Source organism: Miscanthus floridulus, chromosome 1 (assembly GCF_019320115.1).
Source record: "Miscanthus floridulus cultivar M001 chromosome 1, ASM1932011v1, whole genome shotgun sequence".
NCBI classification, from domain to species: Eukaryota; Viridiplantae; Streptophyta; class Magnoliopsida; order Poales; family Poaceae; genus Miscanthus; species Miscanthus floridulus.
Window position 1 is genome coordinate 176,637,851 of NC_089580.1, and position 22,297 is coordinate 176,660,147.

Here is a 22,297-nt window from a genome sequence, read left to right on the forward strand (position 1 = left end):
ATTAGTAATCTCCATCTTAAACTAAATTAATTTCTAAAGTTGTCATAAGTATTTTAAACTAATTAAGTTTGATTAACTTTATAAAAGAAAGTATCGCTATTTATGACATTAAACTAGTACCACTAGATGCATTATAGAATACTCGCTTTTTATATATTATAATTATTTATGTGATGGATGTTATTTTTTTGTTGGTCAAACTAAGGTGATTTTAGGAATTAATTTGTTTTGAGACATTGGAGGCCGAAGTGAAGGCAAGCAGTGGCCTCGGTACAGTGCTCGCAGGTTGACATGCTTTGCTCGCAGGTTGACATGCTATGCTTGTCGAGTATTGTCAGGAAACGAAGGCGCGAACGACTCCAGCTCCCCCTGCAGCACGCCTCGGTGCTGTACTGCTGTCTGTCGCTGCATCTCTGTTCTATGTTTTCTTTCTTATATGACTGCCCCGTGTGCCGTTGCGGGAGCTCAAATGATCCCAATGCATTGCATGCTTCCGAATTTGGGACAGGCGGCAGGTGCCATGGCGCACCTTTGTTTTCCCGAGAAACGCGTCGGTCGGCTGGTGCTGGTAGCTCCATGCTTGCTCTTACGGGTCCGGTTGGGCTGGCAGAATTTTGACTGAAATTGACTGAAAAATACTGTACTGACTGAATTGTTGTGAGAGAAAAATACTATTTCGGCTGCCCGAATCTGCCCGAATATGGGGTAAGCCTCCCCGTCTCCTGCCATCTGCCTCCCCCTCCTCCCAGCGACGCGACGGCCGTACCCTCGGTCGTCCGGTCGCCACACGCCTTCCACCTCGTCTGCGAGGGGGAGCAGCGGCGTCACCTCTGGCCTTGTGCCTTGAATCGTACGTGTGCCGCCTCGCCTTCGTCTGGCTCCTCCTCCTCCCCTTGCTCTCTCATCGCCTCCCGTCAAATTCTTTTTGGCATATGCACTGCAGCTTCTTTTTCTCCTTGCTCTGATGTATGTTCGGGCAGTTTCGATTCTGATTCCTACCAGGCTGATAGGTCAATAGATTGATTTTTCTTCTTCTTTTGGTAGTATGTGTATGATCAATGGAAGCAAGCATTGGTCGTGTAACCTTCCGATTTTACAGCAACTGTTCATCAGAAGGCACCCCGGCCGATCCCATCCACCGGATCGGCCGCCAAACTGCATATATCCACGTGGTGCAAGCCGGCCAACAAGATGATCTGCTGCGGTGGTACCGAGGAGGATACGTACGCCGCACCTGCCAGCCGTCACCCAGCAGCACCTAGGAGTACGTCGCAATACAACGCAGGTAAAATCTGAATTCCAACATCTCCTCATCATCAGGTCTCAATACAACGCGATACAACACAGTTTGCTACAATGCCAGGCCGCGGCAAACCAAGAGGGCCTAATGCGCCGAGGTGCAGCGGGCCGCCGAAGGTCCTCCCCGTCGATGTGCCGTCCATTTCCATGGGCGAGCTGAACAACATCACGGGGAACTTCGGGCCGAATGCCCTGACCGGCGAAGGCTCCTACGGCAAAATCTACCGCGCCGTGCTGACCTCCGCGGAGCCCGTCGCCATCAAGAAGCTCGATCCCAGCGTGTCCAGCGACTCTCTGGCAGACTTCTCTGCTCAGGTTACACTACAGCAACTGAATCCAACAGATGGCGCATCATCAGACAGATCAAACCTTTTACTGAAAAGAAGGGAATGGTAAACCATCCGGTGTGGTTTTCTGATGCAGCTGTCGATGGTCTCGAGGCTGAAGAACGAGTACTTCCTGCAGCTGATGGGCTACTACCTGGATGACAGCCGCAGGTTCCTCGTCTACCAGTTCGCCTCACACGGCTCGCTGCACGACATGCTGCACGGTAGTACACTTTTATCAGGGTTATTCGCAACATGCGATTGTTAGTTGATCTCCACCAATAGGCTCTGGGTCCTTGCCTCTGCGTCCTGATCGGAGGCGCCCAACCTTAATAGGTTGGTGGGCCCCTGTCGCACAGCATATATAAAGATAGGTGGGGATCACGGCTCGAGTCACGAGGTTGGTCTGAGCCACCATGATCCCACCGATAGAAACCCAAATCCGATCTACAATGTGCTGCTAGCGACGGGATGCCCCACCACACCGCCGTCGCCTCTGCAGGGTCTCCACCGGCCCACTGGATCGCCACCTCGCCTCCTCACCACCGTGCCGAGCACCGGCGTCCGCGAGGTGGCATCCACGGCGAACTTGGCGTCTACGTTGCTACGGCCCAACTACGCTAAAGCGAGGAGCCTTACCCAGATCTACGGTTACACAGAAAGGTACACCACGATCCTAACAATGGTATCGGAGAAAGGTTGCCAGAGTGTAACCCTAACCCTAACCGGGTAAAAGCAAAGAGAAAAGGGACCGAGGGTGGCGGACGTCACTGGAACCCCGGTCACCACCACCACCGCGCGGGGAAAAGATGCCGCACCGCCGTTCGTTCTTACCGGCGCACGGCAAGAACAGAACAGATCCAGTTCGGGTCTGAGGAAAGGAGTAAAAGGAAAGAAGAACAGTGGTTCCCCAACCCTAACCCTAACTGGGTGAAGGAGAAGAACAATAGTGAACCCGATTCGGATGAACTAACCCATCCTAATCCCAATCGGAATCAAAACCGTGAAAAGAAATCAAAAGAAAAGGTTCAACCGAACCCTAACCCTGACTCGCATGAAGAAGGAGAAGGTGAAGGGTCGAGATGGCGACTAGAGGGGGGGTGAATAGTCTTTTCTAAAACTTAATCGCGTCGGCTAACCGATACAAATGCGGAATTAAAACTATCGGTCTAGCCAAGACTATACCCCACTATATATGTTCACTAGCACCTTGCAAAGTTAACAATTATGCAACAAAGGTGCCGGGCTAGCTAGAGCTCTCCTAAACAATTCTAGGAGCAAGGTTACACAAACCTATGCCACTAGTACTTTAAGCGACAAGGGAGCTCCTACATATGCTAGTAAGCAAAAGCACAAAGCTAACTAAGCTCACTAGCAATGCTCAATAACAAGGCAACCAATGCCTAATTAGAGAGCGCAAATACTTAGTTACATAAACTAAGCAATGTGACTAACAAGGTTACTAAAACCAAATTAGCCACGCAAGGGAGCTACTTCTATGCTACACAAGCAAGAAGGTAATTAGCAAGCTACACAAGCTATCTAATTACTAGAGCAACTACACAAGCTTAATATGTATAAAAGTAATTGCAAGCTTGTGTAATGGGGATGCAAACTAACGGGAAGAATAAGGTTGACACGATGATTTTTCTCCCGAGGTTCACGTGTTTGCCAACACGCTAGTCCCCGTTGTGTCGACCGCTCACTTGGTGGTTCGGCGGCTAATTAGCATCACCCGCTAAGCCCGCACGTCGGGCGCCGCAAGAACCTACCCCTTGAGTGAGGGTAGCTCAATGACACGCTTTACTAGAGTTGCTCTTCGCGGCTCCCGCGGGGCGAGCACAAGTACCCCTCACAAGCTCTTCTCCGGAGCTCCGCACAATCTTCTTGCGGGCTTCGACGGAGACCACCACCAAGCCGTCTAGGAGGTGGCAACCTCCAAGAGTAACAAGCACCACCGGCTTGCAACACGATCACCTAGTGCCACTCGATGCAACCTCACGATGCAATCGCACTAGAATCGCTCTCTCACACTATCGGATAAACACTATCATGTATGTGTGAGATGGAGGGCTCCCAAGCACTACTACACAAGCCACCAAGGCTCTAGTGTGCTCAGCTGCCGGCCCAAGGCCGGCCATGGCCTCTATTTATAACCCCATGGGCAAATAAAGCCGTTACCCCTTCACTAGGCAAAACTCGGGCCGACCGGACGCTCCGGTCCGATCGACCGGACGCTGGACCTCAGCGTCCGGTCACGCGATACTCGCCACGTGTCCCCTGCGTTCAACGGTCATCTTCCGATCCCAACGGTCATCTGCCGACCGGACGCAGCACTTCAACTGACCGGACGCTGGACCCTCAGCGTCCGGTCGTTTCCAGTAAGCTCCCGAGCATGATCAGACGCGTCCGGTCAACTCGACCGGACACAGCCCAGCGTCCGGTGCTTAACCCTAAGCACTGTGCCGACCGACAGCCTAACCGGACGCACCACCTCAGCGTCCGGTCGTTTCGGACTCAGCGTCCGGTCACTGTTAAACAGTGAGACCGAATTCCTTTCTTCTCTATCTTCTTCACCCTTGGTCCAATGTGCTAACCACCAAGAGTTTGCATCCGGCATAATCGAAAGAGGGACCCAAAACCCATCTCACCCCTGCAAACACCACCTCCTTTGTAAATGTGCCAACACCACCAAGTGTACACCATCATGTGTATGTGTGTTAGCATTTTCACAATCATTTCCCAAAGGATGTTAGCCACTCAACTTGCCACGCCACTCGATCCTAGTGACAATGCAAAGTTAGATCACTCGAGTGGCACTAGATGACCGATATGCAAACAAGTTTGCCCCTCTTGATAGTACGGCCATCTATCCTAAACCCGGTCATAAACTTCTCTACACACATATGACCGGTGAAATGAAATGCCCTAGGTTATACCTTTGCCTTGCGCATTCTATTCCATCTCCTTCAATGTCGATGCAACACATGCACCAACACGATCAACAATGATATGATCCACTTCATATCATCACATGATCATATTGGTTCATCGATCTTGACTCCACTTGCTTTTCACCGTTGCCATCGTCCATCGGCGCCAAGTCTTGCTCAAGCTTCACCGCCACGCGGTCCATCACTCCAAAGCCTTCGACTTGCCCTTCACGCTTGCAACCGGTCCATCAAGCCAAGTCATGTCTTGATCTTCTCCACCTTGATCACATGACTCAATGTCATGTCTCATGTGCAATAAGCTCCTTCATCATCACATGTGTGAGCTTTGCAACATCTCCAAGCCATTTTCACCTTCATGGCATATGTTGCTCACACACATGTACCTGTGGACTAATCACCTGTGTATCTCACATAAACACAATTAGTCCACTTAGGTTGTCACTCAATTACCAAAACCAACAAGGACCTTTCAGAAGGGAAGCGATTCGGATGAACTCTAAAAAGAAAAGAAATCAAAAGAAAAGAAATCAAAAGAAAAGTGCAAATCCCGAAACCCTAACCCTAGTACCCCAATCGGTTGAATCCGTAGAAAGAAGCAGATTCAAAAGAAAAGAAGGGGAAGAGGGGAAGGAGATAATCTCACAGATCTTGAATCAAACCAAAAGAAAACCTGAATCGGAGACCTCGAATCAAACCTAAAGAAAACACGAATAGGGTTCAACCGAATCCTAACCCTAACTCGCAAGAAGAAGGGGAAGAGCAAGATTCGGTATAAATAGAAAAGAACCGATCAAAAGAAGACCCAAACCCTAATTCCCCACACCAGTTCGAAAAAGAGAAGAATAACTCAAATCCGAAGGGGAAGAAGAAAAGGAAGAGAATGGAAAGAGACCTCGCCGTGCACCGGGCGAACCCTTCGCCGGTGTGGGAGAAGAGGGTCGAGCCGGGGGGGAGATGTTTCTGCCGGGCTCGGCCAAGGGGGCGTCGTGGCCAAGGCCACTCGACGACGCCATGGCTGCCGCTCGCTCGCTGCGTCCACCGTTTTGCCGCTCGTCTCACTCGGTCATTGTTGGTTGCGCTGAGGTAGAGAGAGGAGAGAGCGACGAAGAAGAGAGAGAAGCAGAGAGTGCGAATGGCCTAGGGTTTCCGGTCGGAGGCCGCGACCGTAGTTTTGTTCGCGCGAAATCGACGCGCAGCCGTCGATCTCCATCGGACGGCCGAGATTGAACGGGCCAGCGATGCGGCCTAGGCGGGCGCGCACGGTCGAGCGGCCTTGCCGGCCCAGGCCTAGGTTGTGGCCGGGCGTCGCGCAAGGTAGATGGGCCGGGCTGTTTTGACGGCGGGGCCGAAAGAATAGTGAGCATTTGAGTCATTTTTCATTTTTCATTTTCCAGTAAAGGTTTTATTTCCTAGAAATTGATTAATGGCTTAAATAAAATAGAAAAAGTAAATTTTCTCTATGGGTAAAATTGAAGAAATTGAGTATACGTTTTCCACTGCTAAAGAAATAATTTATTCTCTAATTAATTTGTACCAACGTGATATTTAATTAGAGAAAAAGAAAGTTTGTCCGCTGCTAAAGAAATTATTTATTCTCCAGTTATTTTGAACCAATGTGCTATTTAATTGGAGAAAAAGAGATTTGACATGCTTACGATGTTGTTATTTTCTGATCAACGTTGTTAATAATAATATCATAATTTTAATGATTTATGCATTAATTTTACTTCTGCCCAACGATGATGTAGAATTAGTGTATGAGAACAGTTGTAAAAGTTAATGATTTATGCATTAATTCTATTTCTGCCCAACGATGATGTAGAATTAGTGTATACGAACAGTTGTATGTTTTGATTTTGACCAACGTTGGAATAAAGGCGTGCAAATGGTGTTATTTTTATGTTATGAAAATGTTTGTCCTGGTTTTTATCTTGTCTAAGGTGAACTGGGTAGTCATCTCACCGTGTTTCACTGAGTCTGTGGCACCGGTGAGGGAGACAAACGAGGCTGATGCCGTTTGGGCAACTAAAGAGAGGGATTTTGAATCCCAAAAGATGTTATATGCCCTTGAGCATAGGAAGTGTGTCACTACCAACAAAAAATATTTGGCTATGATAAAGAACATGATTGAGCCTACAATTGTGGGCTCAATCCTAGAGTGTGACACGGTCATCGAGTACCTCGATAGAATAAATAGTCAGTTCACTGGCTCTTCAAAGACATATGCTACCCAGCTGATAAAGCAGCTGGTGACAGAGTGTTACTCTGATAATGATGGCATAAGAGTGCTCACGATGCGTCGTCAAAATTATGGCACTGTTGTTTATGCCATATTTCGAGAGAGAAAATAGAAAGACTAGTTAAGAATAATATTCTTCATCCATTAGAGCCCTCAAAATGCATAAAAAGAAAGTATGTAAAGAAAGATGACAAACGAAGCACATGAATTTTATAGATTATTCACACAAACATCTGTGATCATTTTTCTGTAAAGAGTGTGAATGATTATAATTTGTTCATAACATTCACAAATAATTACTCCCATTATGGCTACATTTATCTAATCAAAGAAAGAACAGAAGCATTAGATAAATTTAAGATATTAAAGATTAAGATACTCATGTCTGACCATGGGGGAGTACTACGGTCGATATACCCTAAAAGAATGGCATAATAGCCCACTATTCTACACCAGGTGAACCTCAACATAATAGAGTAGCTAAAAGAATCAATCATACCCTGATGGATATGGTGGGTAGTATGATAAGTTACTCCACCTTATAGTTGAGTCTGTGGATGGAGACGTTAAAAACCGTCATTCATATTCTCAATAGAGTATCAAGAAAGTCGGTGTCAAAAACACCGTATGAGTTGTGGACAGAAAGAGTACCCTCACTAAACCACTTGCGTGTGTGTGAGGGAGCCCTGCTGAGGCTAAAGTATTTAAGCCAAACATTGGGAAGTTAGATCCCAAAATAGTAAGTTGCCATTTATTTGGCTACCCAGAAAAGTCAAAAGTTTTTCGTTTTCTACTGTCTAGAGAGACATACAAAGTTTGTGGAAACGAGACACGATGTCTTCCTAGAGAATGAATTGATGGGGGAGAGCATAGTAGCTCGAGAAATTGATCTTAAAGTGAAGCTGGTGTATGCGCCCACTCCAATGATTCATGAGCCATTTTTCTCACTACCTGCTGTCGCTGCACTGACAGTGCTAGATACTATGGTGACAGTGCTAGATACTGTGGTGTCAGCATCTATTGTTATCCCACCTGTGGCAATAATAAATGACAATGAGGAACCTATTCTTCAGGATCCTATAGAACCTATTGCCACACATGAGGGGGAGCAATAACAGCCTCAAACAGAAGATGTGCCAAATGTGAAGACCTCTAGAAGGTCTCAAAGAATTAGAAAATAAGTTATTCCTGCTGATTATGAAGTGCACAACACTAAAAAATTTCAAATGGAGGATGATCCCACCTCGTTTGAAGAAGCCATGAGTAGTGATCATTCATTAAAGTGGCTTGAGGCCATGGAAGATGAAATGAAATCAATGAATGTCAATAAAGTTTAGGATTTGGATATAATTCCTAAAGAAGCTAAAATAGTAGACTGTAAATGGGTCTACAAAATAAAACTTGACTCTCAAAAGAATATAGAGAGATATAAAGCGCGACTTATGGCAAAAGGCTTTATGCAAAGAGAAGGAATTGATTACAATGAGACCTTTTTCCTAGTCTTATATAAAGTTTCCTTCAGAATCATAATGGCATTAATGACACATTACAATTTAGAATTACATCAGATGAATGTAAAGACGGTATTTCTCAACGGAAACTTGGAGGAAAATGTTTACGTGGCACAACCGAAAGGTTTTGTCATGGAAGGAAAAGAACGAATGTGATGCCGCCTAAAGAAATTCATTTATGGATTTAAACAAGCTTTAAGACAGTGGTACTTAAAGTTTGATCAGACAATAAAGGATTTTGGGTTTTAAAGAGAATGTAGAGGATAATTGTATCTATGCAAAGTTTAAGAATGAGAAGTTTATCTTCCTTGTCCTGTATGTGGATGATATCTTACTTGCTAGTAGTGATGTCAGTCTACTACAGGAGACAAAGAAGTTTTATCCTCAAAACTTGATATGAAAGATCTTGGTAAAGTCTCGTTCGTTCTAGGGATCGAGATTCACCGAGATAGAAGAAAAGGGATATTAGGACTGTCACAAAAGGCATACATAGAAAGAATCTTAAAGAAATTCAGTATGCACAAATGTAGTCCCTCATCTGCTCCTATAGTCAAGGGCGACAGATATAGAGATTTTCAATGCCCCAGGAACCAATATGAGCTCAATCAAATGAAAGTGGTTCCATATGCTTCAGCTGTCAGAAGCTTACAATATGCTCAAGTATGTACGCGCCCTGACTTGGTATTTGTTACCGGGTTACTTGGCAGATTTCAGAACAATTCTGGAACAGAACAATGAAATTAGTAAATAAAGTCTTGCATTATTTGCAGGGAACGAAAGGCCTCATGATGACGTATAGAAGATCTGATTCACTACACATAGTGGAAAATTCAGATTCTGATTATGTGAGAGATGATAAAAAATCCACGATGAGATAGTATTCACTGTCGAAAAGGAAAGCTATTTCATGGAAAAGCTCAAATGCAAACCGTCACTACATTGCCCACAATATATGACAGTTTGTAGCATGATATGAGGCAATGGGGCAGGTGAACTGACTAAAGAAGTTCATACCCGGTTTGAAGGTGGTTGACGACATCTATAGACCACTTAAATTATACTGCGATTATAATCTGGCAGTACAGTATACTCACAACATAAGTCAAGTGGTGCTGCCAAACACATTGACATAGAGTATTATGTTGTGATAGATAAAGTCCGGGATCAAGTCATAAGTCTTGAGCATATAAGTACAGAAAAGATGCTCTCGGATCCGCTTATAAAAGGCTTACCACCCAACGTGTTCAGAGAACATGTAGCTAGCATGGGTTTAAGGGAAAGCCTAAAATTCCTGGACAAAAGAAGGCCCAAAGATAAGTATCTATTTCAGAACAGAGTAGTTCGTTGTAGCTGTTAAATCTATCGGTAATGGACCGTGACGATGGGACATGCTCTATACGCTAATCTGTAATGTAATGAATAAAAGTAAATGATATGAAATTGAAAGATGTAATGAGATCAAGGGGAAGAATGTTAGTTGATCTCCACCAATAGGTCCAACGCCCTAATGGGCCCTTGCCTCTGCGTCCTAATCGGGGACGTCCAACCCTAATAAGTTGGCGGACTCCTGTCGCACAGCACATATAAAGATAGGTGGGGATCACGACTCGAGTCACGAGGTTGGTTTGAGCCGCCATGATCCCACCGATAGAAACCCTAATCCGATCTACAGTGTGCTGCCAGCGACGGAATGCCCCACCACACCGCTGTCGCCTCTGCAGGGTCTCCACCGGTTCACTGGATCGCCACCTCGCCTCCTCACCACCGTGCCAAGCACCGGCGTCCGCGAGGCGGCATCCAGGGCGAACTTGGCGTCTACGTTGCTACGGCCCAACTACGCTAAGGCGAGGAGCCTTACCCGGATCTACAGTTACACATAAAGGTACACCACGATTCTAACAGTGATCTGTCAGTCAGTCTGGCACGCTGAAAACCCTGACGTGAGGGAAATGTGAGGATTGCTGAACCGCGCGCGCGCATGCAGGCAAGAAGGGCGTGAAGGACGCGGCGCCGGGCCCGGCGCTGAGCTGGGCGCAGCGGGTGAAGATCGCCTACGGTGCGGCGAGGGGCCTGGAGTACCTGCACGAGAAGGTGCAGCCGTCCATCGTGCACCGGGACGTGCGCTCAAGCAACGTCCTCCTCTTCGACGGCCACGACTCCAAGCTCGCCGACTTCAACCTCACCAGCCAGCCGCCCGACGGCGCCGCGCGCCTGCACTCCACGCGCGTCCTTGGCACCTTCGACTACCATGCTCCCGAGTAAGCTATCCAAGTTTTGAAACAGATTGCTAGAGCAAGAGCAAAACGGATTTAACAATGCTGTTGTTGACATGTGGTATCCTTTTCCAAAGGTACGCGATGACTGGAGTGTTGACGCACAAGAGCGATGTGTATAGCTTTGGAGTGATACTGCTGGAGCTGCTAACCGGCAGGAAGCCCGTGGACCACACCATGCCCAAGGGACAGCAGAGTCTGGTGACTTGGGTGAGCCATGCAATGCTCAATGTTCCTGCTGCAGTTTTGTTATTATCTACTCCTGCCCCAGTAAAAATCCATAAGCAGAGCTTACTGATATCTGAATTTCCCTGACAAAACCAAGGCCACGCCGAGGTTGAGCGAGGACAAGGTCAGCCAATGCGTGGACCCGAAGCTAGGGGACGACTATCCTCCAAAAGCCGTAGCAAAGGTAACAAGATCACGCTCTGCTGTTAACCGATCCTCCTTGAGATCTTCACATCCTGTCAGTCAAAAACTAAACTTGAGAGAATTTCTGTGTTTCATCAGATGGCGGCCGTGGCGGCGTTGTGTGTGCAATACGAGTCCGATTTCCGGCCGAACATGACCATCGTGGTGAAGGCGCTGCAGCCTCTTGTGAAGGCCGCCGCAGCCACAGCTGGGGGGGCCTAGCATGCAGTTCATGATAGATGATAATGATACACAAGCATTCATATCTCCAGCACATGTCCTCCAAAGATCTGTTCTCGGTTATATGGCCCTGTTCCGTTTTAGCGAAATAACAGTGTTTTTTTCTCACAACAAATCAACATCAGCATCAGCCGTTTTTTTAGTCTGCCGAACAGGGCGCTTGTGTGTACATCTCATCTTCAGTGGTTGTAACGCAACATGCATGTACTGACTGATCAATCTGCAAAGGATTCAAGTGTTCATCACCTTTTTGGGGACTCTTCAATGTAGTTAAGACTCCACATCACCAGAGTCTTCCTTGTCCCCTTCCGTTGGTAGCTGGTAGGAAAGGAACTTGCTTGCCCCACAGGACTAGTTATTACAGGCAGAGAGACCTGCCGCACTGCTTTGTTCTTATCCTGTTCCTGACTACTGATCAAAGATTCCACGGAATCAGAACATGCTAAGCGAGAGGAGACGATGGACCTTGTGCAGTTGCAATCCGTAATCATCGGTGTTCTCTTTAACCGTATACCTTGGTGGGACCATCCTGGACATGATGGCATGAGCCTGTCTACTCGATCAAAACGAATCTCTAACCTGCAGCACGGATGGAGGATGTAGGCACGTTACATTCAGTGCAGAATCAGTACTTCCGGGTACTGATATTATTCAATTATCTCTCGCATCGCAATCGCATGGATTAGCTCCACACCCTCCTGTCCACACTCCACAGGAATACTTCACTCCAAACTTGAGTTGATCGACGACTCGACGTGCACAGCGACAATTTCATGCAGTTGTAAAAGAGAAAGGTGGAAAAACCGCTGAGCACGTGAAAACACAACGCTCCTGGATCTGTGGAAATGAATCAGGTGGGGATCGTTTTGATCCTCCCCGAAGCTTACCTCAAAAAACACAACGCTCCTGAAAGTGAACTCTTTTTTCCCCCGTTGCGTGTACTGCTGCTACTCTAGCTCTACTGCTGCTCTGGTTTCAGCAGAATCCAAGGCAGGCGAGGCGAGAGCACGCCGCCGAGCTGAAAACGCCTCGCGCTAAGGCCGAGTCAGGTCCCGGGCATCGACGTGTCACGTGGGTCAGCGTCACGCGGCGCTTTCAGGATTTACTTTTAGCATCCGAACAAAACACGGAGAGCGAGGTCAGGCCAGCGTCCATTTCTGTTGCCGTAATCGCCGGCCGGCCAGTGAAGCTAGCGACAGGGCCGCGTACGCTTGTGACTGACGCACATCGCGTGGGGATCGCGGCGAGATCTGATGACCGAAGGGGGCCCGTCCACTGCGCGATGCATCATCGGCTCTCATCGCTCATCGGTTTGGGTTGTCCTCTTCTCGGCGACCTCGAAGGACGAAGGGAATCTGCAGCAGCCCTAGTTGCCCGAGCAAGCGAGCTGCGTGGAAGAGGACACGAGAGCGCCCCGACGAGAGGATGCTGGCATTGCCGCGGTCGGGGTTGGTAACTCCAATGCTCCATTCGATTCTTGCGGTTCCGGAGTCCACTACCTGGCCTTTTTTTCACTCAGTAGCGTGAGAGCTTTCTTGCAAGCAATCAGCGGCTGTTGGCTTATTTCCAAAACAAAATGAATCCATGCAACCTTACCTTGGCAGCTTGAGGGTGACAAAATCACATCATCCATAGTTTACTGGGGCAGGGTTGCTGGCCCATCTACGTCCAGATATTTTTCTCTCGAGTTTCATACAATGTGCGTGCTCATTTTACAAACGCACCATTTACTTTGGATTGGCTTGTCACAAAACTACAAGTCTGATGGAACCATCAGTGACATGCTGATAGGGCCTGGATGGACATGAATGAGGAAAAAGCAACAAAGTTCAAGTTTGTGAGAAACCAGCCTAAAATAGTGGTAGGTTTCTCAAATCTACTACATAAAATGTTTATAAGTTTATGACCATTAACCATTGCCCATTGGTGGGTGTTGTGAAATTTATTCTTTTATTTCTCCTTCTCCTTGTCGTGATGCATCATGTGAATGTCAAGTCATTTGCACCATATATATTCCTGATTGGAGGCATGTGAGGTTAGTAGAATAGTAGGTTACCCACCGCCGATCGAGCCGTCCAGTACTTACAAGTCCTCTGCTCAGTAACCTCAACTTCGGTTCAGTAGAAACAAGGCAAGAGATTACGTAGGCAAAAGTCCATACATGGGTTACATTGAATCTCAAGAAAAATGCCCAGGTCAGTGGCTGGCCAAGTCCTGAATATTTATTCTCTGTAGTAAGATACCTCAACTTCTCTTTGAAGCTGCATTTATTATATATTGGTACTAGCAAAAACCTAAATGGCCTTTTCTGATTTGGACTATGTGAATGGTTGCAAACATGGTCGTCTGACTCTTGCCAATTGTACCCAGTTATTAATCTCCTCACGGATTGATATGTGGTGTGCTGAGTACTTTGAACCTCAAATGGTGACCAAATGGCCATAATGCCTTAGTTAAGAAGAATAATTGACCAATTGGGTAGGTCCTGAATAAATTATCTCAGTATACCTGAGCTTTTCTTTGATGCCACATAACTAGCAAAAATCACAAATGATCTTTGCTAGTTTAGGCTAAATGATCTACCGACCTACAAACAATATCTGCTTAATTTTTTAAGTTTTTTTTCCACTGATGACTCTCCGGTCTAGTAAATGCCAGTCCGAGAGTAGGTTTCTGACAACAGCATCTGGTCATTAGATGACTCAGGGTTTCCCGAATTAGGTCAACTACAAATGTTTTTTGAACGTATTAGGTCAACTGCAATAACAGGGATTACAGAAGCCAACTGTAATAACCGGGATTACAGCAATCAAAGCCTCAAAAGACTGATGCGAAACCTACTGAATTGTTTCTTTACATAATATCAAATGCATGGCCGGTTTAGTACTCCGATCTGGAGCGAGTTGGTTGACAATACTCTCGTCAGGGAAATGATGGCCACCTGCTAGTCCAGATGATGCCATTTGGTAATGCTGCTCAACGTTGAAACCTTGCGTAAATTGACCTTACAACCAATGCATTATAAATAAAAAGGAAACAACAAAACTAGACGCACGGATCTTCTGATGAACGAGACGCAAATAGTCAAATACTACTCCCTCCATACCCCCCCCCCCCCCCACCCCCACCCACCCCCCCCACACACACACACAAAAAGAATGGCATTCCAGTTTTATACTAAGTCAAAGTCATCTTAGATTTGACCAAGTTTGTACACCAATAGTTATATTACTAAACCAGCGTTGTTGAATTCATCACGAAATAGTTTCATGGTGTAACTATCGATGTCATAAATATTAATGATCTTCTATATAAACTGGTTCAGAGAAGTAAATGAAATAAACTGTGCTGAACAATATCGTCAAATTTCAGACATTTTCAACATAATTGTGCTGAACAATATCGTCAAATTTCAGACATTTTCAACTTAACTGCGCTGAACAATTTCGACAAATTTCAGACAAGGACAGTGGAAATGTCCAGGAAACTCTCGGTCCGGGTACCGGACAAGGCGTCTAGCAGACGGCAAGGACGTGCATTGCAGACTTGCAGTTGTCGGGATCTTCCTCCCCTAGGTGACACCGTTTCGTCATAGGCTGAAAATTCATATGTGGACTGCCTGCTTAGATTTAGAATGGACTCGGCTAAAGAAACCATCAAGCGCCCTAGAAATAAATATACTGATCTTGAATGCATAGTTTGTGTTTTTTCAGAGAAATATATATACACATCAAGGAGTTTTTGCATCGTAGAAGAAACGGTCCTGAACATGATATCTTAACGGATTCTTGGGTGTGGCTCTCTGATCATGGAGAGTGTGCGCATCTTGAAAATCATAGGCGAGAACACTGCACATGTCCGGTGGCACATGTTTGCTGTCTGTAGGGCTGGCAGCTGAGGCTTCTTAGCCTGAATGCTCCCTACACGTTTCCTTGCCCTCTTGACGAGAAACAGGAAAAGAAACTAGTGGACCAGTCTGCCTACCATATTGATACTGTTTGTGCTTATTCAGAATATAGCGATGGGCCATCTCCATCTGTTTTAATTCTTACCAAAAGAACCATATAGAATTATAGATCTACATGTACGGGTGTACCTTGGCCTTGGCCACCCCGGAGCTTACCCATATCTTGACAACTTCTTTTGAAACGCAGACTCGTTGCGGATTTGCGGTACATCATCATCTGAGTATACTCTAGTACGCATACAAAAGTATCATGTCTCGTGAAAGATTTAAACCCCTTTTTATGAAGAAACGAAAGGTTTAAATCTATTATTGTCTCCAACAATGAAACGCACAGAACTTAAAACTCACTCCATTTAGAGTAAATAAAAGAGATAGACTTGCATCACTGAATTTGCGATTTGTCCCTAATAATAATAATAATAATAATAATAATAATAATAATAATGCAGTTTGCGCCAACGGTTCTGATAGGTACGATCTGAGCCGTCGACCGCGCGATCCCGCGGTGCAGGACAGTAGGAGCCGTGCGCCGACCTCGCCCGTGCCCGTTTGCGTTGCGCCTCCCAGTATCGACCGCGGCCGGCGGCCCACGTTTATCGGCATAGGTAGGCGCGACCGCACGGCGCAGAACGCGCGGGTACGGCGGCCTTTGCCATTTCCCACCCTCCATGCGCAAGGCGCCGCAGACGGGGGAGGAGACGACGCGACCGCGACCTTGACCGCGACCGAATCGCGAGCGGTAATCTAGGCCAGACGAGAGGCGATCGGAGGGGGGCGGCCGAGGGAGGAGCAGAGCGGAGGGATGGACGCCAACGGGCGCGAGGGATGGACGCCAACGGGCGCAGGGGGGAATGACGACGCGCGGGCGCCGCTCCTGGCCGGGCCCGGGCGGCGGCGCAACTCGGTCGCGTCCATGCGCGGGGAGTTCGTCTCGCGGCTGCCCAAGAAGGTGCTCGACGCCGTCGACCCCGAGCGCCCGTCGCACGTCGACTTCTCCCGCTCCAAGGGCCTCCTCGAAGGTTCATCCCGGAATCCCAACTACCCGCCGCATTCTCGGGTTGTTTTTCTTTGTCGTTGGTTGGTTCGATCTGTCCCCGACCCGATCGCTGGTGCTGGTTTCGTTAGGGAGGAATGCTGTAGCGGCTGGTTGAAGAACCGTGTTTTGTGAGGGGGAGCAGCCGGCTGGTCTGAAATATTGTGCTAGAAAGCTGGCGTTACTATCGGGCTCCTTTATCTACAGAGTATCTCGGTGATATGATTGATGCGCTTTTGATCCTAGATTCTGGAGTTGTAGTAGATAATCCGATGCTTTTGTGGATGACCCAGACACTTATCCTTGCCGCAGACTTTTCTGGGTTCCTAGGATTTCCCTTCTTACTTTTATGATTGAACAGCTCGTGACTTTACTATCACTTGGTGCTTCTTGTCCCTGTTCCTTTTACATATTTGGTTGAGGAAATACCTTTTTGACGTGTTTGTTCTCTTATCATGGCCCTGGCCTTCTAGCAGCCTATAAGCCTTGGCTTATCAGCCAACGAACAGTATTTTTCTCTCACACCAAACCAGCCAGCGGTACTTTCAGCCACGACTTATAAGCCAATTCAGCCGAAACGAACAGGCTGCCACAGACAACTGTGAAACTATGGACTATGGTGTTTGTTTTTGTCAAAATCCCTGAAGATAACGCTGTTCCTTTCTTATGTTCTGCAGCAGGCATGCAAATGAGTTTTACAGATACCACGTAGCAAACTAAGTGATTTTTGAACTGTGCGTCTGTGCCTGCATATGGTTCACTCCGCAGCTTTGATCTCTGTATTATCTTTTGAATCTTTGATTGTAGTTGGAACACTAAGATTCATCAAGACAAAAGACTATGTAGGGTGGGAACATCGATATAGTACAGTACCAGCCGGTGTTTGTTTCTAATTGCAGTTTCTATTTACCACGTTTTGGATCTGCGTAGTGTGGCCTAGTGCCTATGCGCCCCCTTTTCCTGAATATCCCAGGATAGCAGATTTTTTTCTTCTCCTGATTGAAATATTGCATTCTGTGCTCAGAAAAAGGCAGGTTGCAATGATACACAAGGCTAAATTTGATTTTGCAATTTTGTTGGTTCTACATTTTGATCCTCAGGTTTTCCTCACTCGATGTTTCTTTAATAAAACCGAGATTTTTTTTATCCTAGCCTTTCTGGTATATGCCAACTTAATTGTCTGAATACTGTTCTTGTTATTTAATCCATCCGTCCCAAAATAGTTGACACTTTAGCTATGAATCTGGACAATGTTAACTATTTTGGGACAGTGGGAATAGTCTTTGGTGTATGCTGTATTTCCATCATAATTTTCTAGCCTCTATGCTGTATTTCCATCATAATTTTCTAGCCTCATATTATTAACATTGCTCTTTCATGTCCTGTTATTTTTTGAGACTGAGATAGACTATTTCATATGTATTAACAGTAGAGTTTCTGCCTTTTCTTTTAAATTTAAAAGCTCCTTATATATCTTTAGTTTAATTCTCTATTATCGACAACCTAACAAAGTGGTGTGTTTTGGGTCTATTATTTAGGGGAGAGAGAGTACTATGAGAAACAATTTGCCACATTGAGGTCCTTTGAGGAAGTTGACTCACTAGAAGAATCCAATGGAATCAACGAGGATGAGGAGCTTGCGGAGCAAATCCAGAGTGAATTTGCCATGAAGATATCAAATTATGCAAACATTATTCTCTTAGCGTTGAAGGTTGGTTCCTCCCCCCACTTTTCAATTCCTATTCATGAACTCGTCTAGGATGATTAGACTATTTTTCCCCTCAGGTATACACTACAATCAAAAGTGGATCAATTGCTATAGCTGCCTCAACACTGGATTCACTGCTTGATCTCATGGCTGGTGGTATCCTTTGGTTCACACATCTGTCAATGAAGAGCACCAATGTCTACAAGTACCCCATTGGCAAACTGAGGGTACAGCCTGTAGGCATTATCATCTTCGCTGCTGTCATGGCCACTTTAGGTATGCTTGCTTTTTCTCCCAACGGGAAATGGTTAAGCAATCTAGTCACGTCTTTTCTTGATTACTTACTTGTTTGCGACATGTGTACTGCCATGTTAGAACTATACTCAACTGAGTGCGATCTTCCTGCCAAAGTCATCTACATTAATTTGGTGTCACGTCTGCAGGCTTCCAAGTATTTATTCAAGCTGTTGAAAAGCTGATAGTGAATGAGGCTCCAGACAAACTGAACCAAGTGCAATTACTGTGGCTATATTCAATCATGATCTTTGCAACAGTAGTGAAATTAGCTCTGTGGCTCTACTGCCGAACGTCTGGTAACAAGATTGTCCGTGCTTATGCTAAGGTTAATATCTTGTTCCATTTCTCAACTTGGCATGAATATTTTTTACTTAAAATTGAACATAGTTTATCAAATATCTGTGGTGGATTGGTTTCCACAGGATCACTATTTTGATGTTGTCACAAATGTCGTGGGCTTGGCTGCTGCTGTCCTTGGTGATAGATTCTACTGGTGGATTGACCCAATTGGTGCAATTGCCCTTGCAGTGTACACAATTTCAAACTGGTCCGGAACGGTGTGGGAAAATGCAGGTTTGTGTTGTGTTACTTGTTCAGTTTGAACATTTGCTTACGCAACAGTACCTGCACTCATTTTTTTTTTAATGAAAGAGAATTACCTGCACTCATTTACATCCGTCCAATCGTACTCATGATAAGGAAGTGAGCCTAGCTCAAGTGGTTAGGTGAGAGGTGTGGTTGTGCACCCAACCACCTAGGTATAAGTCCTCGCCTTGAATTTGGGTGCCTATTTTCCCTTTTTAATGAAAAAACACCTAATTCCTCCTAGGTTGGATGGATGGACTGGACTTCTCTTCTTAATGAAAAAAATGCCTACATCCTCCTAGGTTGGATGGACTTATTATTTATACTAGCCTACTAGAAATGGATGATATTTAACCTTGAAGTGGTGTTACCATTACAAATAGAAATTACTTGAGTTAAATGCTTGCTCTGGAATCACTTTGCACTATCAACCAGAGTAGTTGCCACATGTAGCACCAAGGTTACTTGCACGTTACAAATTGGCTAGGACTGACAGACAGTCTTATTATTGTTATCCTCCATGCAGTATCACTGGTAGGTTGGCTAGGACTGACAGAGTCTTATTATTGTTATCTATTGTTATCCTCCATGCAGTATCACTGGTAGGTGAATCAGCTCCTCCGGAGATGCTTCAGAAGTTGACATATCTGGCTATCAGACACCATCCTCAAATTAAGCGCGTTGATACAGTTCGGGCATACACCTTTGGGGTGCTTTACTTTGTTGAGGTTAGTGTTTCTTTATTTTACTCACTCTGTCCAAAATTATATGTCATTTTAGTTTTGTTCTAAGTGAAAAAGAGTTTGTTACTTTGTCCAAGCTTATAATAAAATGCAGCAACGTCTACCAGATCAAATTGATTTCATTAAATCCACATAAATATTAGGTGTTAATATATTTCTATACAAACTTGATCAAAGTTAGAAAGTTTGACTTGGGACCAAACTAAAACGACCTGCAATTTGGGACGGGAGTAATATCTTATATTCCTTCATTTGTCCTTTGCTGGGGGCTAACCAAGTGATAGTGTTATCTTAATCTGTTCAAATCCCTAGATGCTAGAACTGGATAATGTTGTTGTCTCAACAACTCAATTTGTCGTTTCGAAAGGTTAATGTCATTGTTGGAAACTAGCAGGTTTCAGTTGTCTCCTTCTGGCACTACTGGAAACAAAACCATTATTTTTTTCTAAAGTATCTTAACTTTTCTGTTCCTGCAGTGATACTGTAGTGCTTAATATAGAATGGTAAAATAGGAGTAAGATGCCATGGTTCTCTTATGATCTCACTTAATATATATAGCAAGTGGTAGTTGTAGTGTAGAATCTAGCAGTTGGGCAAGAATCATACCTGCCGACTGTTAGATTGTAACATGCTCATCTCATATGATCTATGGACTCTCACAGGTTGACATCGAGCTCCCAGAGGACTTGCCACTTAAGGAGGCGCACGCCATCGGAGAATCTCTCCAAATCAAGATTGAGGAGCTCCCTGAAGTGGAGCGAGCATTCGTTCACCTCGATTTCGAGTGTGACCACAAGCCAGAGCATTCAATTCTCAGCAAGCTACCCAGCAGCCAGCCTTGATCTGAACGGATCCTGCGTGGTAGATTGTCGTGCAGAATCTGCTGCAAAGTGCTTGGTGTCTTGTGCTGTGTGACAAAAACTAAGAGTTCAATTAGTTCTGTCGTCGTGAGTTTTAGATCAGGCGCGTCTAAGACTACGAGAGATGCAGGTGCCGAAGGCAGAGATTGCAATGAGTATGGAACCCCTTGTGGTTCTGTTGGTCTGGTCGTCGTTTTGAGCGAAATTAGGCATTTTGCTGTTGGCATCATGGCTGTGTGCTATGGACTATGGTGATGTTTAGACCAACGGTTGGGAGAAAGAGAGTAGATCCTGGATTGCTTTAAGCAAATTCCATTTCCTTTTTCTCTTTGTCTGAAACTCAGGATCCTACTGAACCTTCATTTTTGCTTTCTGATGAGGGAAAGCTGAAGCTTCGTTTTTTAGGGGATGATACTGAATCTATACGTGTTATAGTGGCCCAAAACCTAAGCTCGAGTTTGCTTAACGTTTCTCAACATTTGTTCTTTGCAAGACCACCATCCGGCCCAGTACTTAGTGGTTTGCTCTTTTGTGCCAAGAATCAAGCCTGCTACTTTCTTTGCGGAAAACCGTCAGGCCTAGTAAATCGAAACGGTCCTCTTATATGAAATTAAGAAACAGGCAAAGGATCAAAGAAAACGTGCAACAAGCATCCTCTTCTGAAAGAATGAAACACTGCGTAGTCCGTAACTAAACAACTCTGTCATGTGCTTCAAACTTTGTGTTACAATTGCGGTAGACATGTGTTGCGTCGTACTACAGCCTGTTCGCTTGGTCGTAAACGATCGTGGATTTTAAGTTAGAATAGTATTTTTCTCTCACACCAAACCAGCCAGTAGTAATAGTCCACACGCGGCGTCCAGATTTGGGTACCACTAGACTGCTGGTAGTACTCAACACGCCGGATGCTGACAATCGTCATACGTTTGGTGGGAGCGTTTGAGCCCTGCCATCGAGGTCGATCATCAAGAAGATCTGCATCTAGCGCCTTGTCCGGCGGGCCGTGCCGCTAATGAAACCATGTCGTCACCACGGCACCGCCCCCTGGATCCTGGTCCTGGTCTTTTTTGGCTGTTCCTGGCCGACAGCAGACAGCACCCGGTATCCGCCTGCCGACACGATGATGACACGATGGCTCTCCCTCCAATCCGTAGAGTTTCCATACTCCAGCCGTCCAGCGGTTTTCGCCGTCAGGTGGCTCACCCGCAGCAAATCACGCGATTCACCCCTGGTTTCGAACTGACTGAGCAGAGCGAGAGAACGATGACGTGCGCGGACGGTAAGCCAAGAAGCTCGTTCGTGAAGCTTCCTGATCGAACAGGAAAAAACTTTTTCTTTCTTTTCTTTTCCAGAAGTGCCTCCAAAACAGGAAAAAGCGGTCTTCTGGTGCGAAAAGCAAATCTCGCAGCTAATGAAACGAGAAGCGTGTATTTGCGCATTTATCCTAAACTCAAATAATCAGGCAACAAAACTCGTGGTACCATTAATTAAATTCGACACATGTATATGTTGCAAACATTGAAGATGACGCCGTCCCTAGAGATTGTGCTAGGTCAGCACTTTTATTGCTTCTATGATTATAAGACCCACCTGGTTGTTATTAATGTAAATTGCTTAGAGCTCACCAAATTTTATTAAAAGCAAATAGGAGTACTAAATAAACTGCAACTTCCCGGAGATGTGATCGGTTCATATTTGACAAGATTGGCCCCGTGCTGTTAAGTGTGTGTGCCGCACAAGTTGCTCTAGAGGCGCCATCACAACTTTGCATCTAAATCCTTTTTATTGGTCCTCCACTATTAATGCTGTGAAGCTTGCCACCGTATTATGCCAATGTACATCATTTTCACA

At 45.7% G+C, this 22,297-nt stretch overlaps 2 protein-coding genes across 2 annotated transcripts; both read left to right on the top strand.

The window, feature by feature from the left end:
* The first annotated feature begins 1,191 nt into the window (after window positions 1–1,191).
* LOC136549320 (probable protein kinase At2g41970) lies at window positions 1,192–11,372 on the top strand. The gene is made up of 7 exons (XM_066540560.1): window positions 1,192–1,285; window positions 1,364–1,614; window positions 1,723–1,849; window positions 10,314–10,587; window positions 10,680–10,812; window positions 10,928–11,014; window positions 11,113–11,372. Exons 1-7 carry the CDS (start codon window positions 1,192–1,194, stop codon window positions 11,233–11,235), a joined length of 1,089 nt encoding a protein of 362 aa, XP_066396657.1. The 3' UTR covers window positions 11,236–11,372.
* A 4,435-nt stretch (window positions 11,373–15,807) lies between these two features.
* LOC136549349 (metal tolerance protein 4-like) lies at window positions 15,808–20,846 on the top strand. The gene is made up of 7 exons (XM_066540599.1): window positions 15,808–16,239; window positions 17,792–17,964; window positions 18,039–18,237; window positions 18,405–18,583; window positions 18,681–18,831; window positions 19,438–19,571; window positions 20,249–20,846. The coding sequence occupies exons 1-7, from the start codon at window positions 16,023–16,025 to the stop codon at window positions 20,426–20,428; spliced, it is 1,233 nt and encodes a 410-aa protein (XP_066396696.1). The 5' UTR covers window positions 15,808–16,022; the 3' UTR covers window positions 20,429–20,846.
* The last annotated feature ends 1,451 nt before the right edge of the window (window positions 20,847–22,297 follow it).

What these genes read in the sequence shown, in the direction of transcription:
- LOC136549320 (XM_066540560.1), top strand. Translation starts at nt 1,192, where the DNA reads ATGATCTGCTGCGGTGGTACCGAGGAGGATACGTACGCCGCACCTGCC. An exon ending in TTCGACTACCATGCTCCCGA is followed by an intron (nt 10,588 to 10,679) that starts GTAAGCTATCCA and finishes CCTTTTCCAAAG; the next exon opens with GTACGCGATGACTGGAGTGT. An exon ending in AGCAGAGTCTGGTGACTTGG is followed by an intron (nt 10,813 to 10,927) that starts GTGAGCCATGCA and finishes GACAAAACCAAG; the next exon opens with GCCACGCCGAGGTTGAGCGA.
- LOC136549349 (XM_066540599.1), top strand. Translation starts at nt 16,023, where the DNA reads ATGGACGCCAACGGGCGCGAGGGATGGACGCCAACGGGCGCAGGGGGG. An exon ending in TTATTCTCTTAGCGTTGAAG is followed by an intron (nt 17,965 to 18,038) that starts GTTGGTTCCTCC and finishes TTTTCCCCTCAG; the next exon opens with GTATACACTACAATCAAAAG. An exon ending in TGCTGTCATGGCCACTTTAG is followed by an intron (nt 18,238 to 18,404) that starts GTATGCTTGCTT and finishes TCACGTCTGCAG; the next exon opens with GCTTCCAAGTATTTATTCAA.